Here is a 20,422-nt window from a genome sequence, read left to right on the forward strand (position 1 = left end):
TTTGAAGCAACTTAAGTATATTTTTTATATTATTAAAGGAGTTTAATTCAACCGCTCAGACTTTTAAACTTATTTGCACAGATTTTTTTAGCAGCACTAAATATGAGTTTCTACTGTCTTCTACGAAAGGAAATTATGTTCGCTTCATTGAAAACTAGCTAATACAGAGGAACTGGTGCCTTCTCTCGAACAGAGCTCTAGAGGAATAGTTTTTTTTTAATTTTTTATTATCTGCACATTCCAAAGATTAAAAGATGGTTGTTACACCTTGAGACTTACAGGGTTTGCATTAATTTTTACCAAAACTGAAAACTGGACATTTAAGTGATTAAGAGATGAGAGAGAAGGCACAACGAGACAAAGGAAGAAAGCAGGAACCTCAGGTACTTGTGCCTCATGGGATATGTGTACGTACTTAACAAAATCAATGATGATAAGGTAATTAAGTTCTGGCATTAACAAATAACCTTCCTCATTATCTCTCTCATCCAAAAAATAGCATTTCCAACTACTTCACACCAAATAGGTACGGGCTGTCCCCGTTTATCAGTGGGGGTTCCATTTCCGACGGCGTGACAATAACCGTAAATCAATGATGACAGTGCCGATCGGTGTTGATAACCAGGGACTGCCTTTTTGGCCACACAGAAATCCAGTTAAATTTATTCTGCTATTTTCAGAACAATGGAGATAACAAAGATGATTATTCTCAAAATCAGTGAATGAATATGTACATGAATGGTATAGTGTTACCTGTCACATTTCCCCGCAAACTGACTTGACTTTTCTGAAAAGAACTTTCAGATGTTTTGTCAACCTTACTTGCCTCACTAAAGCAACAACCACTAGAAAAAACTGTCTGAGCAAACCTTCCCTTGTACCTGAAGCTATAAGCTTTGTTTTTTAAACTAAGGGGTAACTAAAATCTCATAAATTACTATCTCAGTTTCTTGAGACAGGAAAAATGACAAATTTTCTAAGACAATTTGTATTTTTTATAGCTACAAACCTGAGGTCTTAACAATAGGATAATTTCTAGTGCCTAGCAGGATCCAGTTAAATCGCAGACAAAAACAAGGAATCTTGTGAGATCTGGCAATGCGTGCATATATTGGGTGAAAAGTGGTCAAGGACCAGACACCCATGCCACAGCGTTCAGTCTTTCCCAACTCAGGATGTCTTTGGCAAGACAGAGGGGCGGCTAGAGGTGGGCAGTGCAACGTTAAGACCTCAGGTCTGTAGTTATGAAAAATACAAATTGCCTTAGAAAACTTGTCATTTGTTCGTGTATCTAACAACTACACATCCCTGACAAATTAATCTAACTATTCCCTAAGTTTATAATATGAACAGGATTGACACAAGCTTGTGGAAAGAGGCCAAATTGAGAAAAATCCTTTTCTAGACCCATTTCTCTACATGTATGGAAATCTGAAAATTAATATACAGCAAATAGTCATGCTCAAAATAAATCTGTACTCATTAACATTAAAATAAGAATATGAGAAGTACTGCTGAAAAATTATGAAAAACCATCATGAGAAAACACCATCAACAGTGCCAACTGTATGCAATTACTACAGCAAACAAAAGGAGAAATTACCAAATAAAAATACACTAATACACTTTCATCACATACAGAATGAAAGTTGAAGGGCAAAGTGATCCATTCAATGTGAAGAGGGGGTCACAGAGAGGTTATTTTCACGTGAATTGGAAGACTGCAATAACATGTCCAAAGTTCACTAGTGTTCAGAACTGAACCTCTCAAAATGAGTTGTTCAATGCTGTAAGGACTCATCCAAGCTAATAGCCTGTAGATAAAAGCATCTGTAAAATGGGTTTTAATTCTTTAATACCTAAGTAAAACTGTTATTCAAAATGTTGCATTAATGGTACAATGAAAATATCCTATTTTACTACTCTACAAATAGTATATGACTAGAGTAACCATAATTACATGATTTATTAACATTTTCGAGTTCCTTTCACACAACTTAATAAATATCCTACTTTAACTACTACTCTACAAATATATGACTAGATTAATGATTATTACATGATTCATTAACATATTCAAGTTCCTTTCACACAACTTAATAAAGAAGCTAACTCAATTTGAAGTTAAATTTATACAATGCTGACAGGAACTCCAAACTATAAGTTCTTTTAACTAAAAAGAAAATTGAAATTAAACTTATTTTCCAATGACAGCTTTAAAAACTAGAGTTGACAAAATGAGACAGTATCACACAATTCCTTCAAGATTGGTTAACAAATGTCTTGATTAAAACTCATTATTTCAGTAAGAAAAATTTACAATGGTGCATCAAGTAAACATAAATTATACATGAATATACAGGGCCAAAAACATCACACCAGTAAAATGTATTCATTCATGAATGCAATGCAAGTGGACAGCTCGTAAATAATAATTATACTAACTACATCTTGAAACATAATCTTTGTGGTTTTCTATGACATCAACCAATAAATTAAAAAAAACTTGAATGTACTAAATGAAAAGATGGGTATATAGTCACCATTTTCTGGAGGAAAAAAATCAAATGGAAGTTAATGAAGTTTATAAGACAAACTGGCCAGAAACAAGAAAATGAAATCCAATTATACACAATTATAGATGGATTGGAAAACTGTTCATTATTTTGCATCCTATGTTTTATATATTCACAGTAGACCACCATCATAGTAATCGTACATTTCAAATTGTAACATTTGTTTTTATTACACAGAAGACTTTTCTTATATATCCTTAAATCATATACATATTGCCCATGTTTCCTAGGATCTGGAAATTCCAGTCCAACCAAACTCCTTCATGTCATGATTACAAAAGTCTCTACTGTGCATGCTCAGTTGTAGGGATGGGAAATGGCCAGCATTCTAAGAAATGGGTTCGTATATAAAACTTCCAGGTACCTCCAACAAGTTCACCAAGGCATGAGAAAAAATGACACAAGATCAAAACGGGTCCAACTGCATAGACATCCAAGTACCTCAGCAACATATCAAACCAAAATGCAGAGAAACCAAAGGTAACAGGTGAGACTTCATTGAGTAGATGGATATGATCACCAGCCATGATTAACAATTCACAGGCTCAGTCCACAGTGAAATAACTCGTATTTTACCAAGTCAGCAATACTTCACCAAAAGTTCGTCACAGAGAAGAAACCTCTTGATGTTAACTATCACAAATTACACCATTAACGTCATCACAATAAGGACAAGATGAATGGCCTTGTTAATGAGGGCAATACATGAGCCCAAGAAAAACTAATGTGGAAGGTGAGGGTGCAGGTGGCAATAATAGTTAGTGACTAAGATTTCAACCTAAAGCAACATTCCAGAGGTCAAGGAAGGGGGGAAAAATATCTCCAGAGGTCAAGGAATGGGGAAAAAAATCTTTCAATGAATGCAACTGCTTGAGTAACATAGCCAACTGCGTAACAAAAAACACCTTATGATGTAGGCAATCAAAGGTGACAAAGCGTCAAGCGTGAACCCCTCAACTTCATTAATAAGTGGATGAGTGGCATCAAAGGAGGTATAATTGGAGACTTCAATGTCTAAGGCTCAGACAAATTCAGAATGAAGGCATGGGTCAAATATCTAGCCCATGTGTCAGAGGCTGCATGCAGCAATCACTGCACATCCTGGAGAAGCAAGCTCAACTCTGGCCAGCAGACAATACATCAGTATATTTGAGTCAGAAGCCTAGGTAGCAGACTTCTGATACATCTTATTATCAGCTAGGCAATGGCCCTCTGTGATCTGACTGAGGGAGGTGACACAGCTCAGCTCACAAAGAAGCATCATTTGATGAAATTCATTCCTTGTAAGGGCACCAGAGAAAGGAATCCAGATACATGGCCACAAACAGAAAAATCAGATGAGGCATCAGCCAAAGTCTTGGATATGTGACAATTGTAAAATTTCTTCTGGGTAAATTTTCCAGTCGCGGCATATCTCATGCCACTTGAGGAGAACATGTGTGTCCCTTACATGATAAGACAAGAAATGTAGGCCCTTGTTCAGTGATGACATTAATCATTAATTATGTACATGAATCACTCAGGCAGACCTGACAGCATGTTGAGGAAACATAAGTAAGTGCATCACACATCACATAAAAAAGTGACTAACATTAGGGGGTCAGACTCACAGAAGAATGCTATCTGGCTAACATTCATTAGAGCATACAAAACTAGAAAAAAGAAACGTATGAATAAAAAGGTAAAAATAAACAAAACCCCAACCCCAAAAAGTTAATGAAACACTAAATGAACTCTCAATAACAATCAGACAAAATAAGAAATTCACAAAATTATCAAGGAAACAAAGATAAAGATGGAAATAAGATATACAGTAACAAAAAGGGAATGTATCATGTGCCAGCTCCCAGCACTTACACAATCAGAAAAATTAAATGAATATAAAGTTATTGGTAAAATCAATAGACAAAACAAAAATTACTAAAGGCACAAATATTATCGGATGAATGAAAATAATGAAGGTATGTACTACAAAAAAAAATGGGAAACAGTATTCCAGGGAAATCACACAGATTGAGAATCACACAGATTGTGTATGCTGTATCTTGTTGAATTAAGCATGCCCTGTAAAGGCTCTTCATTGTTGACTAAGATGAGTTTAGTGTGACTGAGATTTCCATGTCAAAAGAAATAAGGCCATATACAATTTATTTGGTTATGATGAAACAACTCCCCTTCATACTAAAATTATTTCCTGGATCAAAAAGAAAGAGTTTAGGTTTCTGGACATTCTTATTCCTCATAAGGTCACTGATTAAAATATTCCACATCAAAAAGAAACAAATCTGTAGTAATTTTCCTAACTTATTTCACTGGAACAAAATTTTAGGTCAAGTTATGTATATAATATACACTATTCTTGTAAGTTACTTTGCTATTAATAAAGCATTACATTAGTAATGTAAGTTTGCACAAGTTTAAGAATATCAGTTCTTATTATTTACTACTGCTTTACATATAAAACACTGCATTAGTTGTGTGAATCTAGATAAGTAAAAATAATTCTATGCTACCATGGACAATTCATATCTCCTCGAGATAATTCTCATAGGAATGCTTCAACTATAGTATGAATGAAGAATTTAAACTTATTTCATTTAAGTTCTATGAGGTTTTGTAGACAATCAAAATGTTCTCATAAATATCAGCAGTTTACATTTCCAAGTTCATGAAATATTTTATACTTTATGAAGGGAGAAAAATCAATTTAGCCAAACCTATTATTATCTCCACAGACTTTTTTTTTATATGCAGGTTGCCAAATCTGAAAACAACTCGGCAGGTATAATGCACTACCAAAGCCCTTGATTATGCCATCTTTGCAAGACACCTTCATTGGGACTAAACCTTATATTAAGTCTTTAAAACTGAACCTCATACTCTTAGTGTTAAGCTGAAAAATTTAACTTGAAACCAACACGGTTATACCAAAATTTCATCAAGCTCAAATATTGAGCACTCTAAAACACGAAATACTCTTTATACAATTTAATTATAAACTTTACCAAACTACAACCTTGGATGATCAAGTTTTGCAATATGAACAAAGCCTTGGACTGAATATCATCTTGTAGGACTGATCAATAATGAATATTTTCCAAGCACTTTTACCATTAGTTTCATTATCAAATGCAGTAATTGAAATACGTACAGTAAACTGTACTTCATTTTTAAAAAATATACATAAAACAAATGACAAACTGTAATACAATTTGGCCTTAAGTCCAAGGTAAGAAGTTAGAATACAATATGACTCCAACAAAACAATACAATAGAAAATATGATAAAATTACCTGACCCCAAAATGACTTGGGAAACTCTGATAAAAGGGCAACCTTGTAAAAGCTGTTCATGTTTTCTACTGCTTCAGCCCGGATTTCAACACACTGCCTCTCATCCTTCCCTTCTTTTTTAGTCTGGTCAGTAAGTAAGTGGGCTGCAAACCAATAAATAACTGGACAACTTGAGCATAACAACCTTGTTGTTACCTGCGAAAGAACAGTTACTATAAATATACCAAATTTGTAACTAATTTGTATTTTTCATAACTAACAAACCTGAGGTCTTAACATTAGGATTTACTAGCGCCAAGCTGGAAACCGGTAGAATTAAAATTACACTTGTGAGATCCAGGGACTAATGGCATCTATACCAGGTCACGGAGCATGTATACCCAGAATGCCCACGGCTACCTGTGACCCATCAGTTATATTTCTAACCCAGTTTAGACTGCTAGAGGGGTGGTTCGAGGTGGGCCTTTAACTGTTAAGACCTCAGGTTTGTTAGTTATGAAAAATACAAATTAGTTACAAATTTGGTATTTGTTCATACACGAAACAAACCTTCGGTCTTAACATTAGGATAGGCTTACTATTGGAGGGAGGTAAGTCTCTACAACTGACTGGGAGTTTGCCACCTTATCCATTTCCGAATATATAGGGAAATTCTAAGAGAATGGACAATGAACCTAGGACCAAAGATATAAGCGGATCTATTGGTTTTCTCCCACTGGGTGTAGATACCATTCTACTGTTTACTCTTGTCCCTTGCAACTGGATCCCCACCTTCACCCCTCTTTTCCCTATTATCCAGAGGGGTGTGTTGCTACTGAAAAGTATATCATCAGCTAAGATAGCTTCCCAGTATGGCTGACCATCTCACCTGCATCTAGTCCGTTCCAGCACATGACGGTACTCTCCTTCATATTGCCCGTAGTTAAAGGAGTAGGAAGAAAGTAGTAAAGAAAAAAGACCAGTCATCCCATTCATTCTACTTTCATACCTTCATCTTAGACTAGACGCAAAACGACCCGCCAGGGGCAACTGGATGAACTATATCACTTGTTGGGCGCCACCACTGGACCCAAGGAAAAGGTGTCCAAGGATCATATGGGCAATATCTTTCAAATAAAATGAGGTGAAAGTTGTTTGGCGCTTCCACACAACCAGCTTTCAGAATTTTTGTACCCCAGACATGGTTCTTGATTAAATTGCCAAGGGAAGCACTCACACCCCTGATGTCAATGAGCTCTAGCTCCCACCTGGCTATCTGACCCTCTGTCTTCTGCCGTATAAGCATCTCTGATCGTCTCCCTTAGCCAAAATGATATTGTATTCTTGGACACTTCCTTCTTGTTCCGTCCTGTACTACGAACAACCTCTGGCACCCCGGCCTGAGGTGCCTTGTTCTCTTTAAGTACTCCCTTAGTGCCCTGACGGGGCACAGGAGCATCTCAGCTTTGTCGTTGTCTACAAAGTCTGCCAAGGAAGGTATGGTAAAGGAGTCGAATCTGCCGTCTACTATTGTTGGTATTTTGGGTCTTGGCCACGAATTCTGGGACAAACTCACATACCATTGATCTCCAACCTCTCGAGTGCTTTATGAGATATGAGAGGCCATGTAGCTCCCCCACCCATTTTGGTTGAAGCCAGGGCCAATAAGAAGACTGTCTTCAGGGTCAGGCTCCTATCCGTGGACTGCCTTAGTGGTTCGTACGGGGGTTTTGTCAGACTACTCAGTACCTTGGTCAGATCCCAACTCTGGGGCTTTTAGCTCCTTTGGTGGGCATGACTGTTCAAAGCTCCTCATCAGCATGGCCAACTCCCATGAAGACGATATGTCCACTCCTTTCATTCGTAAGACTGAGGCTAGAGCCGCCCTGTACCCCTTTCACTGCAGATACAGACATATGTTTTTCTGTTCTGAGATATATCAGAAAGTCTGCTAACTGCTGAATAGTGGTACCGACAGTGGAGACACGTTCCCTCTACGACACCAATCACAGTATGCTGACCACTTTCCTTGGTATACTGTCGCAGATGATTTTCTGATATTACCTGCCATCTGAGTTGCTGCTTTCTGCGAAAAACCCTCGCTCTCGGAGGAGATACTTGACAGTCTCCACCCGTGAAGCGATAGGGACTTCACCGACTGGTGGTACCTCTCCACGTGAGGCTGACACAGAAGGTTGCTCCATGGAGGTAACTCTCTTGGCACATCTACTAGGAGTTCCAGTAGGTCTGGAAACCACTCTGCTCTCGGCCATAACGGGGCTACCAGGGTCATCTTGAGGTTCTGAGACCGCATTACCCTGTTCAGAACCTGACGGATTAGACAAAATGGAGGAAATGCGTACACGTCCAGATTGTCCCAGGGGTGTTGTAGCGCATCTTCTGCTACTGCCTCTGCGTCCGGGACTACTGAACAATACACTTCCAACTTTTGTTGTACCTGGTTGCAAATAGGTCTATGATCGGTCCTTCCCACAACATGAGCATCCTGTCCACTACCTGTTGGTGTAGGGACCACTCCGTTCCCAGAATCTGATCCCTGCGGCTCAACTTGTCGGCCACTATGTTTCTTTTTCCCGGAATATACCTGGCCTTGATGTCTACCAGGTTCTCTATAGCCCACTGGTGAAGTTGAACTGTCATCACATGTAACTGCCGAGAAACTAGGCCTCCTTGCTTGTTTATATAAGCTACTACTGTGGTGTGTCTGACATCAATACCACTGAGTGTCCCTTTACTCTCTCCCTGAATTCTTGTAGAGCCAGAAAAGCTGCTTTCAACTCCAGCACGTTTATATGGAGTTCTCTGTCCTTGCAACTCCATTTTGCTGACACCATCAACTCCTCCATATGGGCTCCCCCAGCCTTAGAGTACGCATCCGAGGAACAGCAAGAGGTCTGGGGAGGATTGTTGAAGGGGGACACCCACTGTCAGATTGTCGTCGTTCACCCACCACAGCAAGTCTTTCCTCACTTCTGCCGACAAGGGAATTGTTGCTCGTACGGGTGATCTACCTGTTGTGACCAAAACTCCTCATCCTACATTGTAGGGACCGAAGGTGTAGCCTTCCTTGTGGTACTAGCTTCTCCAGGGAGGTTAGGATTCCCAGCACCACCTGCCACTGTCTTGCTGGCTGTGTCTGCTTTCCCAGAAAGGCATTCACCACTTGTTTGCATTTCTCTACTCTTTGGTCTGTCGGGAATACTTTGGCTGTGTTGTGTCTATCACCCATTCCCAGATATTCCAAAACGTTGACTTGGATCCAATTGCGACTTCTGCTGATTCACCACAATACCTAGGCTGTGACAAAGCTGCAGGAGGGCCGCCCTGTCCCTGAGTAATTTCTCCCTGGACTTTGCTATCACCAGCCAATCGTCCAGATATCTTATTAGCCTGATCCCCACTGAGCATGCGCCCACGCCGACACGAGGGTGAACACTCTTGTAAAAACTTGAGGAGACGTTGTCAATCCGAAGCACAGGACCTTGAATTCGAAAGCTTTCCCTGCAAGACTGAAGCGGAGAAATTTTCCTTGAAGACTGATGGACTGGTTATCTGAAAGTATGCGTCCTTTAGATAGACTGTCAGCATAAAGTCTCCGATTCTGACTGCTTGTAGAACCGTTTTCGGAGTTTCCATCTTGAAACACTGGTTTCCTTATAAACAGATTCAGCGCTGACAGGTCTATTACTGTCCTCCACTCCCCGTTGGCTTGGGTACCAGGAAAATCCTGCTGTAGAAGCCTTTTGTCGGACTGCATACTTGTTGCACAGCTCCTTTTTCCATCATCTTCTTCACTTCGTCCTGCAGAATAGTGGCCTTCTGAGATTTGTGGGGCATAATAAGTGACGTGGGGTGGTAATGGCTGATCTTGTTCATGGAACGGGGAAACGGGGTTAACCAATCGAACGGAATCAAATACCCGATCCTGAGAACATCCACCACCCACTGCTCTGCCCCTAGTTCCTGCCACACCTTCCAGTGATTTGCCAGGCAACCCCCCACTGGTGTGGCCGAGTGATGGGAGGCGCCCATCCTATCTTCTTGAGCCTCTCCCTCTTCCCCTATTGCCCCTTCCTCTGTTGTTTTCTATTGTGAAAGGGCCGTGAGTTATCCTCTTTGGGGAAGAGGGTCTTGTGACTCTATTAGGGATGCTATGTCTCACTGTCTTCTTTCGAGACATCTGCTGTTGTCTTCCCTACAAAGGAGTAGTTTGACTGTTAGACGTTTTCCTAACTGCCTGTTGCACCAACCTATCGTTAGTGTCCATCCTTCTTCTATCTATCGCCTCTCTTCCAGTATGACCTCTGGCAACAGCAGTTGCGATTCCAAGATATCCCATTCCTCATGCTAACAGGGAATCCAAATCCACATTGCGGCTTAGTCTAGCCAATGCTGCATCTCTCCTCATTAGCAGGATATTTGCCCAAACATTTGGGCACTTACGTTTGTCAGGTACGCAATCGCCTTGGAACCTGACTGTAGTAATCTAATGAACAATGGTTCATCCACTACTTTCCTTGTTGCTTCCGAGGATCCAATTTTCGCCACTGCTGTTGACCAAAGGTCTAACCAGGAAGCAGCCTGAAAGACAGAAGAAGCTGTTGCTTCTAACGTAGCAGCCTCTTGGTACGTCATCGAAGGGCACTCCATTTTAACCTGATCCAAGGTTAATCCAGGCCTTAACCTTACAACATTAGGGTTCATTTGTCTAGACAAGCAAAGGGACCTTCGGTGTCGTATAACTATTTCCTTTGCTTTATCATTGGAGGGGGAATAAATTTAAATGATCTATTAGATCTTAAGGAATTATCCCCTCCCTGCAATCTTTGCGTTTACGTGTTGCAAGACCGATTCCCGCATGACTCGAACAAGGCAATTCATACGACACCTTGGTATCCTCTTTAGTCCAAACGCCATGTCAATTCCAGGAGGAAGCATACTGGCCGGTGTTTCTGTCTTCTCCGAAAGGCTATTGAATTGACGAATCAAATCAATAACCTCTGCATACGAGGCCAGAAACTCTTGGTTTTCTCCTTCCTCCGGTTCTAGTGTACCACTCTCCGTCACAAGGGATGTTGTCTCGCCTCTATCTTCTGACAGACGGCCCGGAATTCCACGGCCGCCTGCCCCTACGGCCACGGTCTCTTTGATCTTTGCTGGCCGCTGTTGGCTCGATCCCGGATAGTCAGCAGGGGAACGAGAACGTCTCACTCTTTCTCTGCTCACGGATCTAGAGCGAGAATCTCGTCTAGATCTCCAAGATGAAGGCTCCCTTAAGACAGAGATAAGTTCGTCTCTATTAGCATTGGCATCGTTTTCGAGCATCGGCGAGCCCGGCCTCGACCTTCTATCCAGACGGACACGCCTTCCACGAACGTATCCGCCGAGGTGCCAACTCTTTATTTTTCGTACTTTTAATAGGAGCCTTATCGTCCTTCGTACGTATTTTGAACGGCCTTACGGGCGAAACTGGGACCTGCATTCCATCCTCTGCTGCACCTTTCGCCGCCAACGTCGATTTTACCAGAGGTATCGCAGTTTTTTGCGATCCGAACTGGCAACGTCCAGCCTCGGCCGCTAGTCCGGCCGGCCCTGTCACCATCTCTCGGCTTGTTCGGATTCTTGCTAACGGCTTTCGTCTGCCAACCTTGTGCTTAATAGCCATGATTTCCGACCTTCTTGCTGACCTGGAAATGACAGTCTTGGTCCGAAGAAGAGGAAGAATTGATTCTTCTCCTCTTAGCCCGAGGATCCGCCAGGAACTCCCGAATCCTCCTCCAACGCTTGACTGGCGCTCGCCGTGACGTTATCGGACTTAGCGATGACGCCGAACTAGAGGAAGAAGACGAAGAAGGCGAATCACACTTTTTCTTTTGCTCTCTTATTCATTCTCTTCTCTATATCCTGTAATTTCTGCATTACAGTTTGCATTGACGGGTCAGAAGGCGTATTAGCGTCTGGGTGCAGCGAAAAAGGCCGAGAATCGGTCTGTGACGTCATCACGCCTGCCATATCAGAGTGTGACGTATGTTGTGACGTCATCCCTCTCGTAGGAGAGACTGAGAGGTTTCTGCTGGCAACCGCACGTTTGCTGCCAAACTACCTCCCATCACGTTCTGTATCGCTGTAAATACTGAGTGGGAATGTGAAGCCGCGGCATTAATTCCCATAAATTGCAAGCCGGGGGATGAGGAACATTCAGCGCTGCCGGATCCTGCTGGAACCGTGACGTCATATAATGCGCAAGCAGACCATCCAAGGTTGGTACGCCTGGTAGGCCTAGCGCTGACCATGTACCATCTAACCTTATGCGCTTGAGTAGCAGGAGCCTGGAACAAAGATGGCGGATCTCCCCCTCTACTTGCTGGGAAACAAAGGAGAGTGCAAATTATTCATAAAAATTACCCAAGGCCCCCTCCTGACGTTTCCGATACAGAACCGCTAGGAGAAACCGAAGGGTATGAGACAATTCAAAAGCAGGTGGAGAAACATATGGAGCAGCCTGGTTTATTACCGATACAAAAGAAGCCGGTAAGGTTTGGTCATCCAAAGATGGCGTCACCCCCTTACCTTCCTTTTGTATTGGCTTTTCCCATAGAACTTCTTCCACTGTTTTCCACCGACCAACCGCGACAAAACAGAACACGGATTAGTAACTGTACATACGTTTTCCTGCACCTACTACACGTTGGATGAGGATCCGCGACACCGAAGTTAGGAACCTAGAACATGGAAAGCCACTGACTCCTGGACATTACCTTTGTCTCCTCTTCGAAACGGTAGACGATCCGATGTCGAGGCAAAATTCTCCATCATACCACGTATACACTCTTACCACACACTGATCACACTTGGAGAAAGAAAGAAGGAATGAAAAATAAAAAATGAAATGGATAAAGAACGGGCAAACTGAAAAACCGGCTTTAAATGAGATAGACAGTAACACGTCTTATCTTAAAGGCGGTAGGAAAATAACTGATGGGTCACAGGTAGCCGTGGGCATTCTGGGTATACATGCCCCGTGACCTGGTATAGATGCCATTAGTCCCTGGATCTCACAAGTGTAATTTTAATTCTACCGGTTTCCAGCTTGGCGCTAGTAAATCCTAATGTTAAGACCGAAGGTTTGTTTCGTGTATGAACAAACAGTAATATGAAAATGTCATATTAACAGAATATGTATTTGTATATCATGATGTACAAACCATAATATTATATTCTTTCCTGAAATAGTTGGGAGTGAACAACAATTTTAGTTCAGTAACCGTATGAATGGCACTGTACGCCATTGATATAAACCGTGAACTGTGCGGGATACATCTAGGTGCACTAAGCAAAAAACCTTGAACCATGTGGGATGATGCATCCAGGTGTACAAAGCAGCAATTTCTGAACAGACTAGCTCAATGCACAGACTCGATCAATTTCCTATTACTGATGCTCCTCATTCTATTATGACTTTCTCTTTCTGAGAAAGTGGCGAAGGGAGGAGGATCCTGTATAATGACTGTACAAAAACTGATCTTATTATAGAAAAAGTTAGTTATCACAATCCTGTTCATCATAATACAGCCTAAATCACTAAGTAGGAGGAAAGCATATGGGGACTTTGCAAGTGTTTAAAGATACAGTACAAGGACCTCAAGACTTTAGGCACTCTCAGTGGGGCATAAAGCAGTGAATTCAGGTAAAAATACCCTCTGTGGTCAATGTCAGATGAATAAATATGGTTTCAACTCTTTCATCTGTCACTCTGTGGTATGGCAACTTCCATGATCCAGCACTTATTTAAATCTGATGCTATTAGTTCTTGAGCAGCAACAAAGGCAGTGCCACATGTTATTTCAGTTTATTTATTCTTTTTGGATTTTGGAATTGAATACACAAGCACAGTTTACTTCCAATAACAACATTCTGTGAAACTCAAACACATACAACCATAAAAAAAGAACAGTAATCTGAGTATGTATATATATCATACATATACGTAACAAGGCACTGCCCGGTTATTGTTGGACTCGGTTAATGGCGATCCGGGTTTTGCAGTGCTTGTCTAGCATCATAAAAACAGCGATTTATGGCGCCATAATGGACCAAGTTTCAGTTATCGGTGCCATAAGGTCTGATATTAGAGTTATGGCGCCATAGCATACCTAACCAAAAAACTTGGCGCCACAAGCACCATAAATCACCGAGTTTCGGTTAATGGCGGTTTTTGTTTATCAGCAACCCACGCTGAGAACAGAACCCCTGCCCGATAACTGGCGTTTGCCGTATGCCAGCGTATAAGGTGATTTGGTGTAATAAGACGACACCCAATTTTTCATGTAAAAATGTACTGTTTAGAGGTATGTTCATGGAATAAGATGACCCCCAAATTATTAATTAAATAACACTATCAGCTGATGCAAATTAGTTGGTAAAATAAATAAAATAAATAAACTATTAGAATTACAGTAGTACCTCGAGATACGAAAGGCCTCAAACTTACGAAAAATCCAAGTTACGAAAAGCCAATGCGAAAAATTTTACTGCTCTACATACGAAAAGTTTTCAAGATACGAAAGGTTGTTGCTGTAAAGTCCCGAGATTTCCCCGGACCACCGAGAACAATTTTAAAACTCCCGCGCCACCAACTGAGTAAACTCGCCACCATCCTCCCGCTCTCCCATTGGTTCCTGATGCTAGTCACCCCATAAGGTCCTGCTCTTCTATTGGTCAGCATCTACCCCTTGTGCTTTAAGTATTCTATTGGTAAAAGGTTGCTGTAAATTGAAAAAACTTATTCATGCAATACATTTAATAAAGAAAACATTAGGTAAAGATAGAATAAAGAATAGAAATGAATGGATTATACTGTTTGGTAGTTTCAGTAGTTGAAGAGAGATAATGAAAATTTATGGCTTACTGTGTAAAAGTGATTGCTTGGCGATCGTTTGATACTCGTAAGTGCTGGATGTAAACAGACGTTTGGAAGCTTTTTTTTGTTTGTTTATTATAGTTAATGGGTACTTAATAATTATTTGAAATGAGTACATGCAATACATTTAATAAAAAAAATTGTGAATTAAATATCATAAAATATAAAATTAAATCAGAACTGCCAACAAATACGTAGTTTTTTAGAATTCTTTCTTCTGTTTATTATTACGTTATGTATACGCATGTTTCATTATAGCTGTCAGTAACTCGGTATCTTCATTAGGTAAAGATAGAATAAAAGAATAGAAATGAATGGTTATTATACTGTTTGGTGGTTTCATTAGTTGAAGAGAGATACTAATGACAATTTATGGCTTACTGTGTGCTAGGAAAAATGATTGCTTGGCGCACATTCGATACTCTAAGACGGGTAAGAGCTGGATGTAAACAATCGATCGGAAGGTTTGTTTTTTGTTTGTTTGTGTATTATAGTTAATGATAATTAATAATTATTTGAAATGAGTACATACTGATTATTTATACATTTTATTGGCATATTCTAAGCTTTTAGCTCTTAGGTTTAGATGTCAGAATCATAGACTAGGCTTACAGTAGCAACGCTAACATAGGCTAGGCTTATTGCTAAGGGACATATGCTAAAGTCTAATATATGCAGTAAAAACTGGGGTTGAACATTACATGCAGTTGAATATTACTCAAGTATGTACAGTATTTTGCCTTTTTGGAGTCATATTTCTTCCGTCGTAAACCTAGAACATGTGTTTTAGGCTGGAAATATAATTTACTGGGTTTTTTTTTGGAGGGCTTGGAACGGATTAGCCATTTTACATGTAAAATGTGTTCCAAGTTACGAAAAACTCATAATACGAAGGCCGTCTAAACGGAACGGATTAATTTCGTATCTCGAGGTACCACTGTATTGTACTAAAAATGTGTAGAATCAGTATTGTCAAGATTTTAAGATGTGGGCAAAACTCGCCAATAAAAAAAAATACTTTTGTATTATCTTAGGAAAAATATACGTAAACATCATAACAAATGTTCAACTCCATGAGTTATCCGTTGGAAGTGTGTACAGTAATATCTCGATCTCATGGAAATTTTTTCAAGTTAAGCGAATTCACAGACAACAATGAACTTTTCCATTGAAACCTAACTAATTGGCATACGTAATTTTTCCACAGAAGCAAGGTTTGCGATATCCTCAAGAAACCCTTAAGAAGTGTTTATACTTAATTTTTAAAGTAATTTATAAGTATTCACGCTTTTATGGGCAAAATCTGTATGAAAAATACCAAATTGTAACTAATTTGTATTTTTCATAACTAACAAACCTGAGGTCTTAACATTAGGATTTACTAGCGCCAAGCTGGAAACCGGTAGAATTAAAATTACACTTGTGAGATCCAGGGACAATGGCATCTATACCAGGTCCACGGGGCATGTATACCCAGAATGCCCACGGCTACCTGTGACCCATCAGTTATATTTCTAACCCAGTTTGAGACTGCTAGGAGGGTGTGGTTCGAGGTGGGCCTTTAACTGTTAAGACCTCCAGTTTGTTAGTTATGAAAAAAAAATACAAATTAGTTACAAATTTGGTATTTGTTCATACACGAAACAAACCTTCGGTCTTAACATTAGGATAGACTTACTATTGGAGGGAGGTAAGTCTCTACAACTGACTGGAAGTTTGCCACCTTCTCCATTTCCGAATATATAGGTAAATTCTAGAGAATGGACAATGAACCTAGGACCAAAGATATAAGCGGATCTATTGGTTTCCTCCCACTGGGTGTAGATACCATTCTACTTTTTGTTTACTCTTGTCCCTTGCGACTGGACCTCCACCTTGACCCCCATCTTTCCTTATTATCCAGAGGGGTGTGTTGCTACTGAAAAGTATATCATCAGCTAAGATAGCTTCACAGTATGGCTGACCATCTCACCTGCATCTAGTCCGTTCCAGCACATGACGGTACTCTCCTTCAGCCATTGGCCCGTAGTTAAAGGAGTAGGAAGAAAGTAGTAAAGAAAAAAGGACCAGTCATCCCATTCATTCTACTTTCATACCTTCATCTTAGACTAGACGCAAACTGACCCGCCAGGGGCAACTGGAGAACTATATCACTTGTTGGGCCGCCACCACTGGACCCAAGGAAAAAGGTGTCCAAGGATCTATGGGCAACATCTTTCAAATAAAATGAGGTGAAAGTTGTTTGGCGCTTCCACACGCCAGCTTTCAGAATTTTATCCACAGACATGTTCTTCTTAAATGCTAGGGAAGCACTCACACCCCTGATGTCATGAGCTTCTAGCTCCCACCTGGCTATCTGACCCTCTGTCTTCTGCAGTATAAGCATTCTGATTGTCTCCCTTAGCCAAAATGATATTGTATTCTTGGACACTTCCTTCTTGTTCCGTCCTGTACTTACGAACAACTCTGGCACCCCGGCCTGAGGTGCCTTGTTCTCTTTAAGTACTCCCTTAGTGCCCTGACGGGGCACAGGAGCATTTCAGCTTTGTCGTTGTCTACAAAGTCTGCCAAGGAAGGTATGGTAAAGGAGTCGAATCTGCCGTCTACTATTGTTGGATTTTGGGTCTTTGCCACGACATTCGGGACAAACTCACACACCATTGATCTCCAACCTCTCGAGTGCTTTATGAGATATGAGAGGCCATGTAGCTCCCCCACCCTTTTGTTGAAGCCAGGGCCAATAAGAAGACTGTCTTCAGGGTCAAGGCTCCTATCCGTGGACTGCCTTAGTGGTTCGTAAGGGGGTTTTGTCAGACTACTCAGTACCTTGGTCAGATCCCAATCTGTTTTTGGGTTTTTTTTAGCTCCTTTGGTGGGCTATGACTGTTCAAAGCTCCTCATCAGCATGGCCAACTCCCATGAAGACGATATGTCCACTCCTTTCATTCGTAAGACTGAGGCTAGAGCAGCCCTGTACCCCTTCACTGCAGATACAGTCATATGTTTTTCTGTTCTGAGATGTATCAGAAAGTCTGCTAACTGCTGAATAGTGGTACGAGTGGAGACACGTTCCCCCTACGACACCAATCACAGTATGCTGACCACTTCCTTATGGTATACTGTCGCGGATGTTTTTTCTGATATTACCTGCATCTGAGTTTGCTGCTTTCTGCGGAAAACCCTCGCTCTCGGAGGAGATACTTGGACAGTCTCCACCCGTGAAGCGATAGGGACTTCACCGACTGGTGGTACCTCTCCACGTGAGGCTGACACAGAAGTTGCTCCATGGAGGTAACTCTCTTGGCACATCTACTAGGAGTTCCAGTAGGTCTGGAAACCACTCTGCTTTCGGCCATAACGGGGCTACCAGGTCATCTTGAGGTTCTGAGACCGCATTACCCTGTTCAGATGCACAAATATGATACAAAGTCATTGCAGCACGTACAGTTAATGTACTTTTGCAAGAAGTGATACCCATTCGCAAAGTTACCGCACATTTCAAAGATTATACCCCAGCAGAAATTGTTTAATTTTTGAAGCATTTTTAAGTTTTCATGCTTTTAAGAGAAAAATTGGTGCGGAAAACTTGTATTATGGTCTATCCACTACTTTTAATGTGCTCACATATTTTTACAACTTATTAATTATTTCTCTACATCTTTACCTATACAAGTACGTACCATTTTTAATTTTGAATTGATTGAATTTGCCTTTACCCTCTACTATTACAAACATTTTCTGTATTATTGAATTGTGTACCTTTGTTATGACTGCAAATTATCAGGTTTACCTAGTGACACAAGAAAATGTCTTTTCCTTTCAGTGAAAAAGAAAATGGCATGCCATGAATTAGGGGTAACATTAGTATATGTAGTATGTACTGTACCTACTGTAAATGCACTAGTGTGGCAAGTACAGTACCTTTTATGATATATGTAATCTATTTTTATGTCAACCATTTGTTTCTTTTTTAAGGGTAATGCATTAAGCTGTCTTTTAAGTGAAATTTCAGTAACTGTAATTTCATTGAAAAGTTAGCTTAATACCTTGGGAGCAAGGTTAGGGTCATATTTAGTGTATAAACACTAGAAATAAGCATTTAGTAGCATTTTTTTTACTGTTACCCAAACTTACCTGAATGACCTCGCCTTGAGGTATTACAAACTTCATATCCGCATGAATGTATTCCTTTAAAATTGGAAAGAAACCCAATATTAAGAATAAGTGGGAAACTATTGATATCACAAAACCCTTTACTTTGATTATAAAATACTACCATACTTCGAAGGACCATGAGCTAAATTCACCAAACACCAACAGGTGATCTTGGACAACTGGGAAAGCAATTTTCAGAGAGGTTTAATTTTTAGACTCATCCTGGAACCAGTGAAGGAAGACCCTGTGTCACCTAGCCCTTCTGCTGCTGCATCAGAGGAAGATTGTGTGCCACCCAGCCCTTCTGCTGCCGCATCAGAAGATGAATCTCTTGCCATCCCTCCCAAAATACTAAGCGACTGCTCAAGGAGAGATGACAGCTTATGCAGTAGTAGCAGAACTGGAGAAGAACCCACAGCTGAGCATCTCAGTGAAACCCAACCTGGAAGTCAACATGATTATTACACCCAAGACAAAAGACACAGCTGACTTTCTATGAGCCAACACCAACCTCCAACTGCTAGATCCATCTGAGAGTGTTAGGAAGGCAGTCATATGCAACAACTAGACTGCCCTGCCTTTGGGTCCCATTCTATAGCTGAGGCATCCCATTCCATAGCTGCAGAATGTTCTAGGAGCCCAGAGGTTCATAAGGAAATCAGGAATCCCATGAGAAAAGTCATCACCACCTTCAATGGAGATTCCAACACAAGTTTCCCTTGGAGTATGGAGATCTTTCCCAACAGAAACCTTTACACCAAAGCCACTATGACACTTCAAGTGCCAGAGATTTGGACACTATAGCAGCTGCTGTACAGCAAAGGAGAGGTGAAGAATATGCAGCAATCCACACATAATGAAGCAGTGACTTGAAGCCTACAAGAGGGGAGAAGCAGTAGCATGCAATGCTCCAACTATTCCCTTCAACACCATGCCTGGAACAAGTGCTGTACTGCCAGGTTTGAAAGAGTTGCAAGGATGAAGAACACTCCACCTACAAAACTGTCAGAGCCAACTCCTACAGCAAAGCAGCAAGAGGAAACACAGTAATCACCTCCAGAAACACCACAGCAGATCCCACCCAGACCACAGAAATAGTGTCGAACTCCAAGAGGAAAGGTTGACTAAACTACAAAGCCAGTTCAGACAGCTCCTGCACCTGCACCTTCCCTTCCTTCTGATCCAAACCCTCTTCCACCTTCCAAACCTGAAACCACTTCTACCCTTCCCCTCACCCTTTTCCTCACAAACCCCATCTCCTTCCCTCCTCATGAAAGTTCCAGCCCAGTGCCAGCTGACAAGAGTGCCATAACAGGCAGTGACAGTTGCATAACTGTCACAATTGAAGGAATCATCATTCTCTTTAAGAAACTGACACAAGCTCATGAGTTTTTTCATACAAACCCAGGAATAAATGAGTATGAGTGGGATTCTAACTCTCTGAGTACCTGACAAGAAGGCTGTGATACTTGCCAATG

General features: G+C 40.9%; 2 protein-coding genes across 4 annotated transcripts in view; both read right to left on the bottom strand.

Annotated features, from left to right (window-relative positions):
• Positions 1-6: 6 nt before the first annotated feature.
• LOC135197875 (GPI mannosyltransferase 2-like) overlaps positions 7-20,422 on the bottom strand; it is a 45,417-nt gene continuing 25,001 nt past the window's right edge. For 2 of the 3 annotated variants that reach the window (XM_064225077.1, XM_064225075.1), the window contains one exon: positions 5,590-6,064. In XM_064225077.1, the coding sequence (XP_064081147.1) occupies positions 5,795-6,064 (270 nt within the window). In that variant the 3' untranslated portion in view covers positions 5,590-5,794. Of the gene's footprint in view, positions 1,831-5,589; positions 6,065-20,422 lie in introns of those variants that run through there. The other variant, XM_064225076.1, reaches the window with a different exon arrangement.
• Positions 16,394-20,422, bottom strand: part of LOC135197874 (uncharacterized) — a 143,736-nt gene continuing 139,707 nt past the window's right edge. The window contains exon 2 of the mRNA XM_064225074.1: positions 16,394-16,562. The gene's annotated coding sequence lies outside the window, so the exon portion shown is untranslated. The remainder of the gene's footprint in view (positions 16,563-20,422) is intronic.

The sequence above is a fragment of the Macrobrachium nipponense genome, chromosome 21 (assembly GCF_015104395.2).
Source record: "Macrobrachium nipponense isolate FS-2020 chromosome 21, ASM1510439v2, whole genome shotgun sequence".
NCBI lineage: Eukaryota > Metazoa > Arthropoda > Malacostraca > Decapoda > Palaemonidae > Macrobrachium > Macrobrachium nipponense.